Source organism: Talpa occidentalis, unplaced genomic scaffold (genome assembly GCF_014898055.3).
Source record: "Talpa occidentalis isolate TD23 unplaced genomic scaffold, MPIMG_talOcc4v2.1 talOcc4.7, whole genome shotgun sequence".
Taxonomy (NCBI): Eukaryota; Metazoa; Chordata; class Mammalia; order Eulipotyphla; family Talpidae; genus Talpa; species Talpa occidentalis.
The window spans coordinates 107,077,342-107,095,568 of NW_023605083.1; the positions used below are offsets into that span (position 1 = coordinate 107,077,342).

Consider the following 18,227-nt stretch of genomic DNA (forward strand, 5'->3'; position numbering starts at 1 on the left):
TCTTAGATTAATAATAATTATTTTGAGCTTTACTATTTAATGAATTTGATATATTCTTTTTTTTCATGATATAATAGCAATATATGGTAAGATTTTAAAAGAATCTAATTGTAATTATTTACTTTCTTTTTTTTTTCTTTTAAAGAGGCACGTATTTTATTTATTTATTTGTTTGTTTGTTTATACATGCATTGGGTACAGTCAGAAGCGTGGGAGGGTGAGAGAATTCACTAGAGCCAGAGTGGGGAGCAGAGCAGGCAGAAGGACCGAAGTACACTGCTGAGGGAAGCAGCGGGCGGCAGGAGAGGTCTGTGGGACCCTCCACCGGTGGCCAGGGAGCAGCTGGGGATCGAACCGGCGCTGCAGAGGCCGCGGGGAGCTTCACAACCCAGCGCTCAACCGCTGCGCCACCGGGGAAACCCCTACTTTCTTTTTTTTTTAAGATTTTATTTATTTATGCATATAAGAGCTAGGGTGTAGGCCAGAGATGTGGATGGGGGGTGAGGGGATTCACCAGAGTTAGAATGGGGAACAGAACAGGTGGATGTACTGAAATACAGGCCATACAGAAGATGTCTGCTGTGCCATGTGGGTCAGCTCCCTTGCTGGGGATCGAACTCATGCTGCAGTGGCTGCTGATAGCTTCATAGTCTGAGACTCTCTCCTTGTGCCACTAGGGAAGGCCTGTAATTATTTATTTTCATACTAAATATGAAACACATATTTCTCACAACATCTCATTAGGTATGCTAATATCCTTCTAAAGGTACAAAACAATAGTCGTATGAATTCTTTGTGTATCTGTTCTTTGTATATCTTTGTGATCAGTCCCTTATCAGTTGACTGGAGTGCAAAGATTTTTTTCCCAGTGTGGTGTCTCTCTGTTTTGGTTAATCTCTCTTTTGCTGTGCAGAAGATTTTCAGTTTGATGTAATCTCAGCTCTTTATGTTTTCCTTGAGTTTCTTTGCTTTGGGTGATGAGTCTTCAACAATGTTATTGCGATGTATGTCTTGTAGTGTTTTACCTATATTTTCTTCTATAGATTTTATGGTTTTAGGTCTCATGTCCAGCAAAGAGTCAAGACCTATTCTATAAACTGTTAACATCTCACGGAGATGGAAGAGTTAATTAATTCCTTTTTAAAATCCACAACAGAGCTAGGAGTAGAAACTCCATCTTCCATAAAAATAAACAATAACACCTATAAATTTACCAAACATTAGAGAAAATGGCATTAGTAATTCTATCTCTAGATAAGGCATTTTCTAACAGAAACCTTTCCAGATTACTGTTCTTATACATACCAAATATCAATAGAATACTTTTAGTTCTTGGCAGAAAGACGGCCTGCTTTGTCAAATAAAGCTCAGACTCAGTAAAATCATTTTTACAACTTTCTATTGACTATCAATGAACTAAGAATTGAACTATTATTAGTTCTAGTCCACATTAGTCCTAATCAGGTAGGACTAATTCTTTATGAGTCCCAAATTTTTCTGGAACTTTGATTGAAGAAAGAAAAAAACCTAATATTTCTTATTTATTTTCAACCTCTGTGGTCTACATCCTACCAATCTGCGACATGGTACTTGATAATGTCTGCGTGGAAAGGCTCAGATTAACTCAAATGTGCATCATGCATGTTAATTGTTTTTAATCTCACAGGGACACGCAGATATCAGAGTAATGCAAGCTATAGGAGTAAGCCTATTATAATATCATCATTAATAAAGACTGTCAGATTAAAAACTTCAAGGATTTAATTCTTTGTAAAATGCATGTTTATTCCTGCTGTTGCATGCTTATTCTGGCCACTGTTTAAAAACTTAGGAAAGGCCCTGTCCACATGGTATTTAAAAAATTTTGTTTTAGAAACATATTCACCATCCAGATGGAGATAAAAAAATTATTTCCATCACCCCAGGCATCTTTTTGGTACTTCCAAGTTAAGTCATCCACCCCTAAAATCACTATTCAAACTTCTGTCCCCATTTATTTTTGCCACTGTTTTTGAAAGTCATATAAATGGAATCATACAGAATGCATTCTTTTTTTCAATAAAAATTGTATGTATTTATTTATTTATCTATCTATTTATTTATTTATTTTTGCGAGTCAGGGTCTCGCTATGTTGCCCAGGCTGGAGTGCAGTGGCTATTCACAGGCGCGATCCCACTACTGATCAGCACGGGAGTTTTGACCTGCTCCGTTTCCGACCTGGGCCGGTTCACCCCTCCTTAGGCAACCTGGTGGTCCCCCGCTCCCGGGAGGTCACCATATTGATGCCGAACTTAGTGCGGACACCCGATCGGCATAGCGCACTGCAGCCCAGAACTCCTGGACTCAAGCGATCCTCCTGCCTCTGCCTCCCGAGTAGCTGGGACTACAGGCGCGCGCCACCACGCCCGGCTAAAAATTGTATTTACTTAGATCCACCACGACCGGCTAAAAATTGTATTTACTTAGAAGCACTCAGAATGTCAGCAAAACAGCTACAGCTTCCCCCCTCCCCACAATTACACAGTGGTATTCAGTTAACAAAACAGCAATGATTTCATATAAGCTATATCAGAAAAAACTAAAGATGAAAAACTACCATCTCTCTGTATAACTAATTTATGTTGTGCAACAAGAAACTGCTTTAAATTTCCATGCTACTTTATAACCTCATACTGTATCAGGCAAGGTTAGTGGCTACTGAAAACACCACACTGACCGGGCTATCTAAAGATACATTTGGTAATTGCTAACTAAACAAAAAAACAATTATGATTTAAAAACAAATCTTACACAGCTTTACATTTTAATTTTTTTCTTTAAAAGTAGTGAGTTGTATACAGGGGAGTTAAATGCTTTATAGACAAGGACAAAAACTGCTAGAACTGACTGATTTATCACCATCTTCTATGTCTTTCTTTTCTTCTTCAACCTCTTCATCTTGTCTTCCTCCTTTTTCTTACTTTGTTCAGTTTTGATGACTCCTTTTTGGGCCACATTAGGGTTTCCTTTAGCTTACAGGAAGCAATAATCTTTTCTTACTTTTCCTTCAGTTTAGCAGTCTTCTTTTCATGAAGTTGCATGTCATCTGCAGCAGTGTTATTCCACATCTTTCCCAGTTTCTTTGCAAGATCACCAATAGACAGGCCAGGATGTTCTCCTTTGACTTTTGGGTGATATTCAGAACCAAACAAGAAAAAGGCTGAAGGAGGCTTCTTGCATGCATTGGGGTACTTTACTTCTTTTTTGTTTCCTCTTTAGGGGGGATACACATTTTAATTTCTCTTTCATAACAGGTCTTGCTGCCTTTGCCATGTCTTCAAACTTTCCTTTCTCTTAAGCAGACATGGTCTTCTACCTGTTTGAGCACTTCTGAGAAAACTCTGAGAAGTTGACTAAAGCATCTGGGCTCTTCTTCTTATGCTTCTCCCAACAAGTTTGCACAAAAAACAATGACATTTTGCCTCTCTTAGGACCTCCTTTGCCCATGTTTGATTATTGTTCCTCAGCAAGGCACAGAGCTGCCCAATGCACTTCTGGCTCACTTGCCCCAGTGCTGTGTCTGTGGAACTGAATGTACTGCAATGATTACCATGTATTTCTTGTGTGTGTCTGTGGCTTCTTTTGCTCAATATAGGTTAATTTTAACATAATTTATTAAAATGGAAGAAATAAATATTATAAACTATAAACTATCTACTTTGTTTTTATACAAATCATAGTTGAAAAAATAAGATGTTTCTTATAAGTCTTATACTTAATATAGAGTTAAGATAGAATGGGCTCTCTTTTTTTTATTTTTATTTTTTTAAAAATAGAATAATGCTACTCTCATAATTTTTTATTTTTTTATTTTTATATTTTATTTTTATATTCCCCATACAATTGCAACCCCCTTATTTTGACCCCAATCCCTCCTTTCCCTGCCCCCTATCCCCCATAGTGTGTCTCTGGTTCAGAGTTGTTTGTTGATTTTGATTTTTTCTTTCTTATAGTTATTCTTTTTCCTGGTCCCTTATTTAGGTTTTCTAGATTCCTGCTATGAGTGAGACCATCTGGTATTTTTCTTTTTCTTTCTGGCTTATTTCACTGAGCATGATCCTTTCTAGCTACATCCATGTTGCTGCAAATTGCATGTGTTTATCTTTTTTGAATGCTGAGTAATATTCCATGGTGTATATATACCACATCTTCTTGATCCAGTCATCTATTTTTGGGCATTTGGGCTGTTTCCAAAGCTTAATTATTGTAAATAGTGCTGCTATAAACATAGAGGTGCAGGTGCTCTTTGGAATTGATGTTTCTGTGTCCTTTGGGTAAATACCTAGGAGTGGAATTGCTGGATCATATGGGAGCTCTATCTTTAGTAGGTTGAGGAATCTCCACACAGCTCTCCATAGTGGTTGGACCAGTGTGCACTCCCACCAGCAGCGCAGGAGAGTTCCTTTTTCTCCACATCCTCACCAACATTTGTTGTTGCTAGTTTTTTTTAATATGTGCCATTCTCACTGGTGTGAGATGGTATCTCGTTGTAGTTTTGATTTGCATTTCCCTGATTGCAAGTGATGTTGAACATTTTTTCATACGCCTGTTGGCCATTTGTATTTCCTCTTCGGAGAAGTTTCTTTTTAGCTCTTCTGAGAATGGGCTCTCTTTAGACACAACTTGAGAAATATTTTAACCACAGATCTAGTTAAGTAGGGATGGGAATGCAGAAGAGATTGAAGAGTGCATGCAAACTATATATTCCAATTCAGAATACATGGCATTTTTAGAAAAAGATAAATTAGCCCTAGCTAGACTCACCTTTGTGGTATCATGTGCACTCAATATGCCTTCTACAATGTCAGATAGCTCCATATGTAATTCCTTTAAAGATAGAAACCCGAAAGAGTAACTAGAAAAATAGTAGATATCATTTTATTTCAGTGACTAAAGTACTTTGATCAAGTATTTTTTTAATTACCACAAACAGATTCGTAGAGAGCTTAAAAATTAAAACAACTTTTCTGTAGTTTTAGTCTTATTTTACATATTTTTTAATTAAATGTTCTAAGGCAAATCCTTTCCCAATTTTGTTCCTTCAGCTATGAATATTTTAACTAGAAGCAGTAACAGGTCCTTTTTTCCTCCCACTCACTCCCACCACCCTTTCCTGGCACTCTATCTTAATCTAATCCACTCACTTAATTTTCCACTCCCTCTTCCTATTGAAAGTTTACATGCAACAAAATGTACAGAATCAGAACTCACAGGGATATCATCCGTGCGGTTGTCTTTCCAGACCTCTAAAAGTGCAACCACCATGTCTCTCAACTCAACTCTGGAGAGACTTCCATCACGATCAACATCAAACACCTTGAAGCAAACTAAAGAAAAGAAACTCTTATTGAGGGAAACTATTTCTATATTCTGAAGTACAATACATTTTACTAGAAGGTGCCCTAGTGAAATAACTTAGCTTGTCAAGTATTTCTGCATTAAATTCTCATCTGGAACAAACTACAATATGTCATTAAGATTCTATGAACTTAGAGGACTTATTGGTCACACTTCATAATTTTCTCTAAGTAAGTGCCCAGTCTGGGGAGCCCTACCTTTAGTCCATCTAGAGTTCAATTCTTTAAAAACCAGAAAAAGTGTCTCCCTGGTGGTGCAGGGGTTAAGTCTTATGCTATCACGCTACCACTAGCCACTGCAGCCTGAGTTTGAGCCCCTGCCAGGGAGCAAACCCACATATGGTGCAGCAGACCTCTCCGCCTAGCCCGCTGCTCCCCTTAGCAACGTATTTCAGTAGATCTACCTGTTCTACACCCCACTCTGTCTCTGGTGAACCCTCTCACCCTGCACCTCTGGTCTAAATCCTAGTTCTTGTATGCATAAAAAAATAAATCTTTAAAAAAAAAAAAAAAGAAAAAAACTCCAAGTTACTGTATAATAAATATTAGAACACCTCACAGGATTAGGAGGTAATTCAAGTTTTTAAGTCAGTTTCTAATACTCAAAACTGATCATATAGAGTTGGTTCTTATAATGCTGAAAATATCTCATCTATATTAAGAGTAAGTAATAACAAGCTGATATAGATAGTATGTATGCTTCCACTTCCTCTCCAATGTAATTAATGTACACACAAATTTTTTCCAAAAGAATTGTGAGAGAATAATTTCCTTTTCTCTTTTTTTTACATTTTAAAAGGACAGGTTTATTAGGAGAAAGAGAAAGAAAAAGAGGCACCTGCATAGTTGCAGGCAGGCAGAAGAGCTGCCTCTGTAAGGAACAAGTTTGTTGAAAGACACCAAGAATAATTTCAACTCTTGAATGGCATCTAAACACAACATGCTAAGAATTAGCAATATCAGTACTTTGCTAGTTAACTCCAAATGAAGTCATTCTAGTTTAACTCCCATTAGTTCATAAGCGAAAAAAAAATTTTTTTTAAATTAATAATTAGCCTCAACTGAGAAATTAAGATTTATTTTAACATTAGAACTTTAATGAGAATAAAGATCTATCATAAAGCCAGGAATAATGGTATAGCATTAGGGAAGAAATACAAAACCTGAATTTGTAAGAGTAATTATCTTTTTAATATACCCCCACAGAAATTATGCTACTAAATCAATTAAATACACTGTAGTATATTATTAAAGATCAAAATATCAAATACCACATCCAAAGTAGGCAACATTTATGAAGCTGTATTTTAGAAAAGCAGAGACAATGACCACCCTACTAAATATATTAGAATTCGTTTCCAATGTAATTTAATTAAATGTAAACTGCTACATATTCTCAATATGGATGAGGTAATAATGCATGTACCGATAAAGTATGCTATAATGACATTTTAGCTAGGTTAGAAAGATTGTCAACGAATTTAGTAAGATTATGTTTTGAACATAGATTTTACTTTGCTAATAAAATATTAATGTATGTGACAGAAAATGAGTTGCTCTTCAAATTACGCAAGGCACAAAATTCTACATATAGACTACCAGAAAATATTTTCTAAATGCTTAATATCTCAAATACATCCAGGCTAATATAAAACAGTTCATTTATCATAAACTGCAAATTCATCAGGAAAATCAGACTCATTATTAACAGCACAGATCCCAAAGTATTCAACTATAAAAAAGAATAAGTAATTGAATTCTTAGAATGACCTCAGTAAAACCTCAACAAGAGGCTACTATTTGACAACTTGACAAAGTAATGAAGCTGCAAGACTTAATCCTCAGATGATTTTACATGGATGAATGCTAAATTTTTTTCACTGTATAGCCTACAAATTTGTGACAAAGTTTAGCATACTCACATTTTTGTCTATCAGCTAGTGGTCCCCTGCAACAGGCTGATAATCCACACGATATCTCTTTAAAATCTATGTGATTGTCACGATTTTCATCAAAAGCATTAAACAAACCTATAAAATCAGAAAAGATACCATAAATCATAGTTAATGTTTATAATGACATGTTAATGAAATGAAGTGTGCCTTTTCTTCATAAGTGGACAAATTAAAAAAAAGTTTATCTTTAGTTCCCATACAAAGTATTTCCTTCTCCTGACATAATTACAACTACAACATAAGATCCTGGCAAAAAATATATCCTTCAGTGTTTGGTTATGTTTGTCTGTCTCTATCTTACATCAACTCTAAGAGCTAAAAATGAGCACAGCATGTAAAAAATGAAAAGGAAAAAAGAGGGAGAAGGTTGAACTAGAGACTCAAAGATATAGCAAAGATTTATTAATATGCTCCTATAGGGCTCTTACATGAAGCAGTCTATTACAGTCTTCTTTGTTCTACTCAATCTTTATAAATGCATATTTTAAATTTCAGGAATGAAAGGAAATTTATAACCTAAATCCTGTGATTTTCCTACTTTTTGCAAAAATCAGAAAATGAACTATTTTGTTTTCAAATAAAATGATAAATCAACCTCCAATTCTAACACGGTAAAAACACAAATGCACTGTTGAAGGAGGTGGAAGCCCAGAACCCTATCTGCTCTGGCAGTAATGAGTACTTCTGAAGTAACAACCTAGGAATCTGAAGACCAAAGATGGTATATTTCCAGAATCTAATTCCATGTCTTTGTTAAAAAAGATTAGAAAACTAAAACTCAGAAAGGGTTAAGAGATCTGCCAAAAGTAAGAAAAGTTAAAAAAGTTCAGAATCAGAAGCAAAGTATTTAGATTTCAAAAGTGATTTTTATGATAGCACCCTCAATTACCCCTTGTATTCCTGATTTTTTTTTTTTTTTTTTTTTTTTTAGCCATAGTAATAAAAAGTTTACAGTATGAGAGGACATCAGAGATGGTTCAATTTCTTCAATTATTTGTGTGGGGGAAGGATACAGCAATGGAACTTTTTCAAGTAAAAAAAAAAAGTAGAGGCACTTGAGCTGAGGAAGAAGTGGGATTATGTGTGAAAGCCTGGAGCTCTGTCCTTTCAGAGGCTAGCACCCTAATCCCTGCAACAGTTGCTGAGACACCTTGTTGGAGTATTGTTTCATAACCACCAATTTGGTCAAACTCATTCCATATATGAGACTATTCGGGTACAGAGAGCTACACTGATTTATGCAAGGTTATACAGGTAGAATAAAATTCAATACAACTATCTAAATTTCTATTTTAGCTTTCCCCTACTAAACTATGTGCAAGAACCTTATAAACCTATAACTGTATAGTCTTTCTTTTTTTTTAAATTTTTTAAAAAAGATTTATTTATTTATGCATACAAGAACTGGGGTACGGGGCAGAGGTGTGTGGGGACAGAGGTGAGAGGATTTACCAGAGACAGAGTGGGGAGCAGAACAGGCAGAGTGACTGAAAACACTGCTAAGGGGAGCAGCGGGAGAGTCGGGAGAGGTCTGCTGCACCATGTGGGTAGCTCCCTGGTCAGGGATCGAACTCATGATGCAGAGGCTGCAGATAGCTTCATAGGTTGCGTCTTACTCCTTGCGCCACCAGAGAGGACCCTCTAACTGTATAGTCTTTTTAGAGTTAAAGATGTATGGGTTAGAAATAAGAGATGGGCTCAGGTATAAGCACTTACCAAAGAGAATTTATATTCTGTTTCTAGAAAGCAAAATGATTCCTACCTTCACTTAGATATGGACGGATAGGTGGTGATACCAGTGGGCCAAAAGTCTCTAAATCAAATCGTCCAGTGCGGGATTGAGCCTTCAGCAACCAATAGCGTTTTTCCAGGTCAATGATATCTGATTCCTCCACTAAGAGTCAAATCAAACAAGATTATAAAAACTCAGATTTCTGTTCTGGGCAGTAAGTTCATCCTGATAATATCACTTCCAATTCAATTTCTGACTTCAAATGCTAAAAATAAATCATGACTTAAAACTCTGAAAGACAAATACATTATACCTAAAATGCCCCCAAAATTTAAATTAACAAAAAAAGATGCTTTAAAAAACAGAAAAACAGTTTTTGGCAAAATTCCATCAATTTATTCTATATACATCTTTTTCTTCTGGTTATACTGTAAACATCATAATGGCAGGACACATGCATAAATAATCTTATCGATATGGTGACTGATTTATATATCCAATACTTGTTAAATAAGTGAAAAAGAATATGGCAAAAGGTAACTAACAAGGTCAATAAGTAACAAAAGCTAAAGTAGGATTTTCAATGTGATAGATAATAGGTGTATTTAAAAAGCATGAATATATTTCTTCATTTGTGAGAAGGCATATTGAAACATCACAGATAAGCTCCAACCATAGTTGTAACATATGTGTCTAAGTTTGAACCAGTCAGAACTGAGATACAAGTATCCATAAACTCAAAGGGTCATATTTAATGAATAGGGATAAACTAATTCTAAAGTAAAAGCTATTTAAGACTTGCCCCAATTAAGATTTAAAAATTCCTGAAAATATCAAGCTGATCCACAAATAACTGAACTGCTTATCAAAATAAACTTCCTCTTTTAAAGAAAGACAACAGAATCCAGATAGTCATGTAACATTCACAATTCTAGCATCCAGTGAACTATGAAGCAAGCAGGAAGATGTGACTGACCCCAAAACCTGGATAAAAATCAATCAACAGAAAAAGTCCTAAAATTAAAAGAGATGATGGAATTAGAAAACTTTTAAATACGTTTACAGAAAAGTATTTAAAACATCTATTATATATATATTTTATTAATTAAAAATTTGTTTCTTACATTGTTGTAGTCCCCATAGTTCTCCTGTCACCATATCACCCGTCAACCATCACCATATTCCTGTGTTCTTTCCTCCCCTATTTTGACCCTCCTCCCTCCACAACCTTTGCTGTATGCCTCAGTTCTATGGTCAACTTGCTAGTAAAACATCTATTATAAATACCTCAAGAATTTAAAGAAAATCATGGCTACAATGAGGAAGGAAGTAAAGACTATAAATATGCAACAAATGGAATTACTAGAAATAAATATTTGAAATAGAAAAGCTCACTGCATAATTTAACAGCAGATAAAAACTACGGAGGAGGGCCTCCCTTGAAAGCGCAGGTGGTCGAGCGCTGCTCTGTGAAGCTGTCCGCAGCCTCTGCAGCACCAGTTCGATCCCGGCCGGCCAGGGAGATACACACATGGCGAGGCAGACCTCTCCTGTCGTGCCTGCTGCTCCCCTCAGCAGTGTATTTCAGTCTGCCTGTTCTGTTCCCCGCTCTGGTGAGTCCGCTCACCCTCTCGTGCATCTGGCCTGTACCCTGGGTTCTTGCATGCATGAATAAATAAATCTTAAAAAAAAAAAAAAACTACAGAGGAAAGATCAGTGAACCCAAGGAATAAGCATATAAGAAGCTAGCTACCCAAATGGAAACGAAAGGAGGAAAAAGGTCAAAAAAATGATTAGAATCCTAGTGACCTTTAAGAGGATTTCAAACAGTACAATATACATGATATTGGCGTTTCAGAAAGGGGTGGCCATAAAATACTTGAAACAGTAACAGCTGAAATTTTCTAAATCTGATGAACATTATAATCTCACTTAGCCAGAAGTTTGATAAACCCGGTACAAGAAAAAATTCAAAGAAAACCAAACTTAGCAAATGAAAATCAGTGTTGATGACAAAGAGATCATAAATGTGGTAAGACAAGGGAGAAAAAACACTACAAATGGGAACTAAAATAAGCAACACTTTTTCTTCATTAACAAAGGAGTCAGAAAACAATAAAAGGGGGCAAAAATTGTCCAAAGGAAAAGAAATTGTTAATCTCAAATTCTATGTCCCATGAAAATATCACTCAAAAATAATGGCAAAATTATTTTTTTTATAAACAAAAGCTGAAAGAATTCATATTAACAGCAGAACAGCACCAAGATATACCCATTTGAATTGAATAATGTTGAAGAGATTAAATTCTGGAAAATAAATCTTCCAAGATATCAAAAACGTAAGTGCCAGACTAATGTTTCATTCCTTTTAAGTCAAATCATTATTGAAAACAACTTAGATGTAATTCTTTATTGAGAATTATTATGACTGGATCTGTAATCAGAAAAATCAATTCTTCAGTAAACAGTTGCCAATAGTAAATTGCAGATTAAAAAATTATGAGAAAAATCTTTAGTAAGGCAAAGTCTTTATGATAAAAATGCATACTGTAAATATTGGAGCTTTTAGGCTTATAATGTTTTATTTCTAACATAATTCTACAATTGTTCTTTTTTTGTGTAGACGAACTGGGGTATAACCTAGAGGTGTGGGGGTTAAGAGGAATCACCACAGACAGACCAGGGAGCAGAACAGGTAGATTTACTGAAATACATTGCTAAGGTCAGCAGAGGATGAGACAGGAGAGACCTGCTGTGCCATATGTGGGTTAGCTCCTGGCCAGTACTGATGTCGAATCTCAGCCATAGTGAAATGCTAATTTATTTCTGAAATTGAGGGGAACGAAAACATGGGTAGCAGAAATTACTAAATCATTCCTACTCTTTGATATGTTTTCCTGCAGTTTATTAACTTTAATTATAAAATAATTTTCTAACTTTTTTATTAGATACTTAAACATATAGAAAATAAATGTCTAATGTTACCATACTAAAACAATCATTAACATTGTAATTTTTATTTTTACCAGTCTTTTTTTTTTTTTAAGATTGATTTATTTATGCATACAAGAGCTGAGGTACAGGCCAGAGATGCAGGGGTGAGAGGATTCACCAGAGACAGAGTGGGAAGCAGAACAGGCAGGCAGACTGAAATACATTGCTGAGGGGAGCAGTGGGCGAGACAGCAGAGGTCTGCTTCGCCATGTGAGTTGCTCCCTGGCCAGCCGGGGATTGAACTCATGCTGCAGAGGCTGAGGACTGCTTCATAGTGCAGTGCTTAACCTCTTGTGTCACCAGGGAGGCCCCTATTTTTACCAGTCTTTTAAAAAATTTGTTTCTATTAATACTAATTTAATTTTTAAATTTGCATTACTTTTTGTTCTTACTAGACTAGTAATTCATTTCGTTGATTGAAAATGTAGGTGATCAAAAAGGAAGACATACAATTGTATTTTTTCATATAATGGTAATCATAGTAATACATGTATTTAATTGAATATCATGTAGGTTGTTTGGGTAGATTATTCCCAGTATTTTCACTATATAATCTTTATCATTGTGTGATTCTCAGATTGCACAAAATTCTTTCTCATAGTTTTAGATAATCAATGAGCTAAACTAAACAAATTTAAAATTTTTTACAGCAAAATCAAGAATGACTATGACACCAAAGATAAATTTTCACACTATGAAAGTATATACTATGTAATATATTTTTTCTTTTTTAACCAGATAATACACTGCATTTGTGACTATACTGTAACCTCCGGATAAATCAACCTTTGCAAAAGTTCAATTTAGAATTAGAAGTAATTTTAAAAAATAGTTTAAATTAAATTAAATTCTCTATATGAAGTGTTCAGTTTTTCATATAGTACCTACTTCAACTACACAGATAACAATTTATTTAGATAGAGTATTTAAAATTTTCAACAGTAGGGAGAGTAATCACAGGAGTCTGATATATAAACTGAGATAGCATTACTGCCCACTTTCCCTAATAAGGTGTCTGTTTACTCCATTTATGGGAGGGGAAGGAGTAAGAGAGAGGGATTGGGAGGATGGGAAGGAGGGAGCGGGGGAGGAAGGAAACAGGAAGGAAGGAAGGGGGAGCCTCTTCTGTTCCTTCAAATAAATATTAGCTTTCTCAAATTCTAAACTTTCTGATAAGCAGCAAACCTGCATTTAAAAAACAGGATTCATGGGGCCTCCCCAGTGTCACAGCGGTTGAGCGCTGGGTTGCGATGCTGCCCACAGCCTCTGCAGCGCTGGTTCGATCCCCGGCCGCTGGGTGAGGGTCCCACATGGCGCACAGACCTCTCCTGCCGCACCCGCTGCTCCCCTCAGCAGTGTACTTCATCACTCTGCCTGTTCTGCTCTCTGCTCTGGCTCTGGTGAATTCTGTCACCCTCCTTCGCTTCTGACTGTACCCAGTGCTTGTATAAATAAATAAATCTTTAAAAAGAAAAAAAGATTCATGAAGAAAAAGGAGGAAGACAGCAAACTTGAGTGAAATTATTTTCTAATTTCTATACTTCTAGGAACTGAGCATACAATAGGTGTTCATATACGTGTTTCTGAATAACTTATGTTTGCATAATACACTAAATTAGAACACAAACTACACCAATTACCTCCCAAAAATTTTTTTTTAAAGATTTATTTATTTATGTATGCAAGAGCTGCGGTACAGGCCAGAGGTGTGGGGGGTGAGAGGATACACCAGAGACAGAGTAGGGAACAGAACAGGCAGACTGACTGAAATACACTACTGAGAGGAGCAGCGGGCGAGACAAAAGAGGTATGCTGCACCATGTGGGTTGCTGCCTGGCTGGCTGGGGTATTGAACTTGTGCTGCGGAGGCTGCAGACAGCCCTAGAGGTTGCATCTTAATCCCTTGTGCCACCAGCGAGGCCCCCATCTCCCAAATTTTTTTACCTTTGACAACCAAGTTTATTAATCTTAAAAAAACACCACTTGTGAAGTAGAAATGTGGGGAAAGAAGTAGATCATATTTTGAAGAAAAATCATCAAATTGGCCATGGTCACCAATTAAAAAATGTTTTAAAGTTCATTTTTAGGTTTAGTGATCTGTTCATTTTTGGCTACAGACTGAGATTTATCTATCTATATAGCCTGTCATAGCTACAAGCTTGCTGAGGGCAAGCAAAAGTAAATTATATAGATTATATTACTATTACCCAAACATTTACATGAATAATCAGCTGAGTTGCTGGCAAGATGGATGCAATTAATCCTATTTTTAAAGAAGTTACAGGTGATAATTACATTACTCTATTGCAACTGATAAATCAACACCAAAACTCCTACTATACCAGCAAAATAACAATGAATTTATCACCCACCTATAGGTATAACTTTTCTGGTTCACAACAGCAACATACCACATTCCCAACATTCTAAACAGTTCTTGGTTGGCATTTTGGGCCATCCCAATCAAGTACCACCTCACCTCACCGGAGGATCCAGCTGTAGAAATATTTTCTTAATGCCAGGATTGTATTTTCATTAGAAACAAAAACAGCCAGTAAAAATATCCAAATATTTTCACACAGTTAACATTTTTAAGGAATTACCTATTCTCAAGAGCAATAACCTTCTGAGATTTACTTAAAATGGCTGTAAGCTTTATATCATTATAACCAGATAAGAGGATAATGAAGGAGGGCATACAGATTTACTAGGCAGCTTATGGTCTAAGAATCACTGAACTACTTTTTTCTTTTTTTTTTTTTTTTTTTTTTAATAGAGGCATGTTTTATTTATTTATTTGTTTGTTTGTTTTGTTTATACATGCACTGGGTACAGTCAGAAGTGCGGGAGGGTGAGAGAATTCACCAGAGCCAGAGCGGGGAGCAGAGCAGGCAGAAGGACCGAAGTACACTGCTGAGGGGAGCAGCGGGCGGCAGGAGAGGTCTGCGCGCCATGTGGGACCCTCCTCTGGTGGCCGGGGAGCAGCCTGGGATTGAACCGGCGCTGCGGAGGCTGCGGGCAGCTTCGAAACCCAGCGCTCAACCACTGCGCCACCGGGGAGGCCCTGAACTACTTTTTTCTTACTGAAGGAAGGTTTTAAGGTTGTAAACTAAAATTTGGCAAGGGGATATAATATACATATTTTTAACTGAGATACCAAATGCTAAGAGACAATACATTGGAGTTAAATATAAAGAGAAAAATAATGAAAATGAGTTGCCTCTAAAATTCACCAAAAATACTATATTAATTAACTCAGAATTCAGAATCTACTACTTGAAGCAATCACTGTGTTAGTAAGCTATTTCACACTTACAATAAGTTTTATGGAAACTCTAAAAACTCTTTCCTAATTTATTTGAAAATGTATTTACAAGAGAGAATAGGCACAAACATCTTCTTCCAAATAATATAAATTCTATGAAAAATGATTAACATTAAGGAAAATAACTGTCTATCATAGTTCTTAAAGCATAGTGCTATTACCTACTTCACTGATGATAAATGGGCAATCATTCATTGATCTTGCCTGGATCAAAAGAAATTAATTATTGAAGAGAAATAAAAATAATCATTTGCAACTATCCCAAGGGGGTGGGGGAAGCTAAATTGGAAAAGTGAATCTGCAAGATTGTCTGAAATGAGTGAGGAAGATGGCTCACCACAACCACAGCTACCACATGACCAACTCTTTTTATCTTCAATTACAACCTACTTATAAAAGAATAAAGAATAAATTGACTGCGTGTCAATAAACTGTCTTTAAGTCTTAAATTGAGAGTAAGCATGCACTTGGGGGTTTCAACATCCCACTTATGACACCTATTAGTATTCTATCTTCAGATAGTTTCTCTCAGAGCCTTGGTTTCCTCATTTTGAGACATGAATCTCAGAGATAACATGGAATACACAGATAACATGGGATACACAGTGCCTCTATTAAGTGTTCGATCTGCATGTAGTAACTTGGGACCTACTACAAAGCAACACAATTTTGAAAAGAGAAAAAAATGTACAGGTCATTTATAGTCAAAGATAATTTCATATTTTGCAAACATGCAGTAAAAACATACTAATGTGTCTGACCTTATGCTAAAAAACTACATGTTTGAATGCAAACAAGACAATTATGTTTAGATACTAGAAGAAGTGCAATGTGGTTGCTGTAATGTAGTATGGAAAGTATAATGAGGGAACAGTACAGTGAAGGAACAGATTCCAGTGGTTGGTTTTTCTTTCCTGTTTTTTGTTTTTAAGCACATATGCAGCAAGGTCCTGGAGGTCTGAATATTAAAGATATACATGTGATTAAAGGATTGACTAGGGAAAGGAAAAACATGTGGGAAAAGATATTACAAGGAGCAACAAAAGAGTATTTGTAGGAAAGAGAAGTAGTAACAAGACAAAAAAGCAAAAATCAACTGCTGTATTATACTTTAATTAAAACCAAAAAAGGATAATGTAAAGAAGGATTTATGCCATGGACCCAAGATAAAAGACAAAAATCCAAGAAAGAACTTTACTTTCCAGTGACAAAAAAGTCTATTAAAGACGACAGTTCAACCTAGGACAGTTCAACATAGACATTTCAGAGGTTAGCAGATAACAGACCAGCTTTCAAACTCAGCAAATTGCTTGGCTAGGACTATTCATATACAGTAACAGGGGATAAAGATACACTGGCCTAAACTTGGGAAAGCTGTTTAGAACTGATTATATTTTGAGTTTATAGTCTGTGTCTCCAAAATCCAACACTCTGTAAATCTTTTCTCAGATATCAAAAGGAGTAGAATAATGTGTGTACAAATTTTTTAAAAATTTAGGAAATCTTATCTTATGTAATTAAATAGTAACTTATGATAGGAAAATAGTTAATAAAAGTTTGGTTAAGATCTACTCAAGCATAAAAACTTGAACTTAGAGCTAAATTCTAAATCAATTTCTTAAATTCAAATAAAAGGTAGCAATAGCTTGAAATTTGCAGTTCCAAAAACTGAACTTGCCATAACAAAGTCTAAAATCCCATGCAATCAAATCAGTTAATTATTCTGTTATTGACTATAAAATAGCTCCCCAGTTTCATTTATGATTTATATCAGAGAAGAAAATTTGATTAAGTATGGCAGTGTGTTCAAGTTACTGTGACTTCATAGTTTAGTTTACAATTATATGTGAAAAAGTAATTAAAGCATCTGTATTCTAACAAATTATTATTTACAAGTGAAAAATTGTAATTCCTTTTTGTTTCCTAGATACCTTGGCTCATTACACAAATTTAAATGGACTCACTGATGCTTTAAAATAAATATTTTCTATCTGCTTATAAGTCAATTAATAATATCCTCTATCTTTAGCACAGTTTTCACATTCCTGACACATTATTTAAAAAGTCTAATGTACCAAATATTCTTTGAATGGAAAAGCATATAAAGACAATTACTTTGCTGGAAACTGAGTAAGAATTGACAGTTAATACAATAAATCATAGGCATCAGAATGCAATTCTGTTAATGTCAGAATTCTATAAATTTAGTAGTAATTTTGACTTTGTGATAATGCTCCTATTTAGTAAGGCTGACAAAAAAAGTAAACCCTTGCTGAAGTCAGTAACAATTCAGTTGTCTGTTGCAGTAGCTTCTTTTGGTTCTTTCTTTCCTTTTTTTTTTTTTAAAAAGATTTATTTATTTATGCATACAAGAACTGGGGTACAGGTCAGAGGTGTGGGGGAGTGAGAGAATTCACCAGAGACAGAGTGGGGAACAGAACAGGCAGGCTGACGGAAACACACTGCTGAGGGGAGCAGTGATTGAGTAAGGAGAGGTCTGCTGCGCTCTGTGGGCTCCTCCCTGGACGGCCAGGGATTGAAATCGTGCTGCAGTGGCTGTGGACAGCCTCATAGGTTGTGTCTTAACTCCTTGTGCCACCAGAGAGGCCCTTGTTCTTTATTTTTATAAACCTAAGCTAAAAGTAAGAAAACACTTTCTTCCCACAGATGTGGATGAGTACATTCTTATACTCGTGTACAGCCCTCTATAAGAAAACTGATTATTCCCCAAACAATTACTCCGCAAGCTGTGGGGTAAAGTGCACTGACATTCACCAGCAAGGCTTCACTAACACAAGAAGATACACATTCAGCATAAAGCACC

General features: G+C 35.9%; 1 protein-coding gene and 1 pseudogene across 1 annotated transcript in view; both read right to left on the reverse strand.

The window, feature by feature from the left end:
* USP32 (ubiquitin specific peptidase 32) overlaps positions 1-18,227 on the reverse strand; it is a 149,581-nt gene that overhangs the window by 63,075 nt on the left and 68,279 nt on the right. Inside the window, exons 6-9 of the mRNA XM_037494936.2 lie at positions 9,115-9,246; positions 7,320-7,427; positions 5,252-5,367; positions 4,805-4,867 (exon numbers count right to left, since the gene is read on the reverse strand). Coding sequence (XP_037350833.1) covers positions 4,805-4,867; positions 5,252-5,367; positions 7,320-7,427; positions 9,115-9,246 — 419 coding nt within the window. The remainder of the gene's footprint in view (positions 1-4,804; positions 4,868-5,251; positions 5,368-7,319; positions 7,428-9,114; positions 9,247-18,227) is intronic.
* LOC119232731 (high mobility group protein B1-like) lies at positions 2,833-3,660 on the reverse strand (annotated as a pseudogene).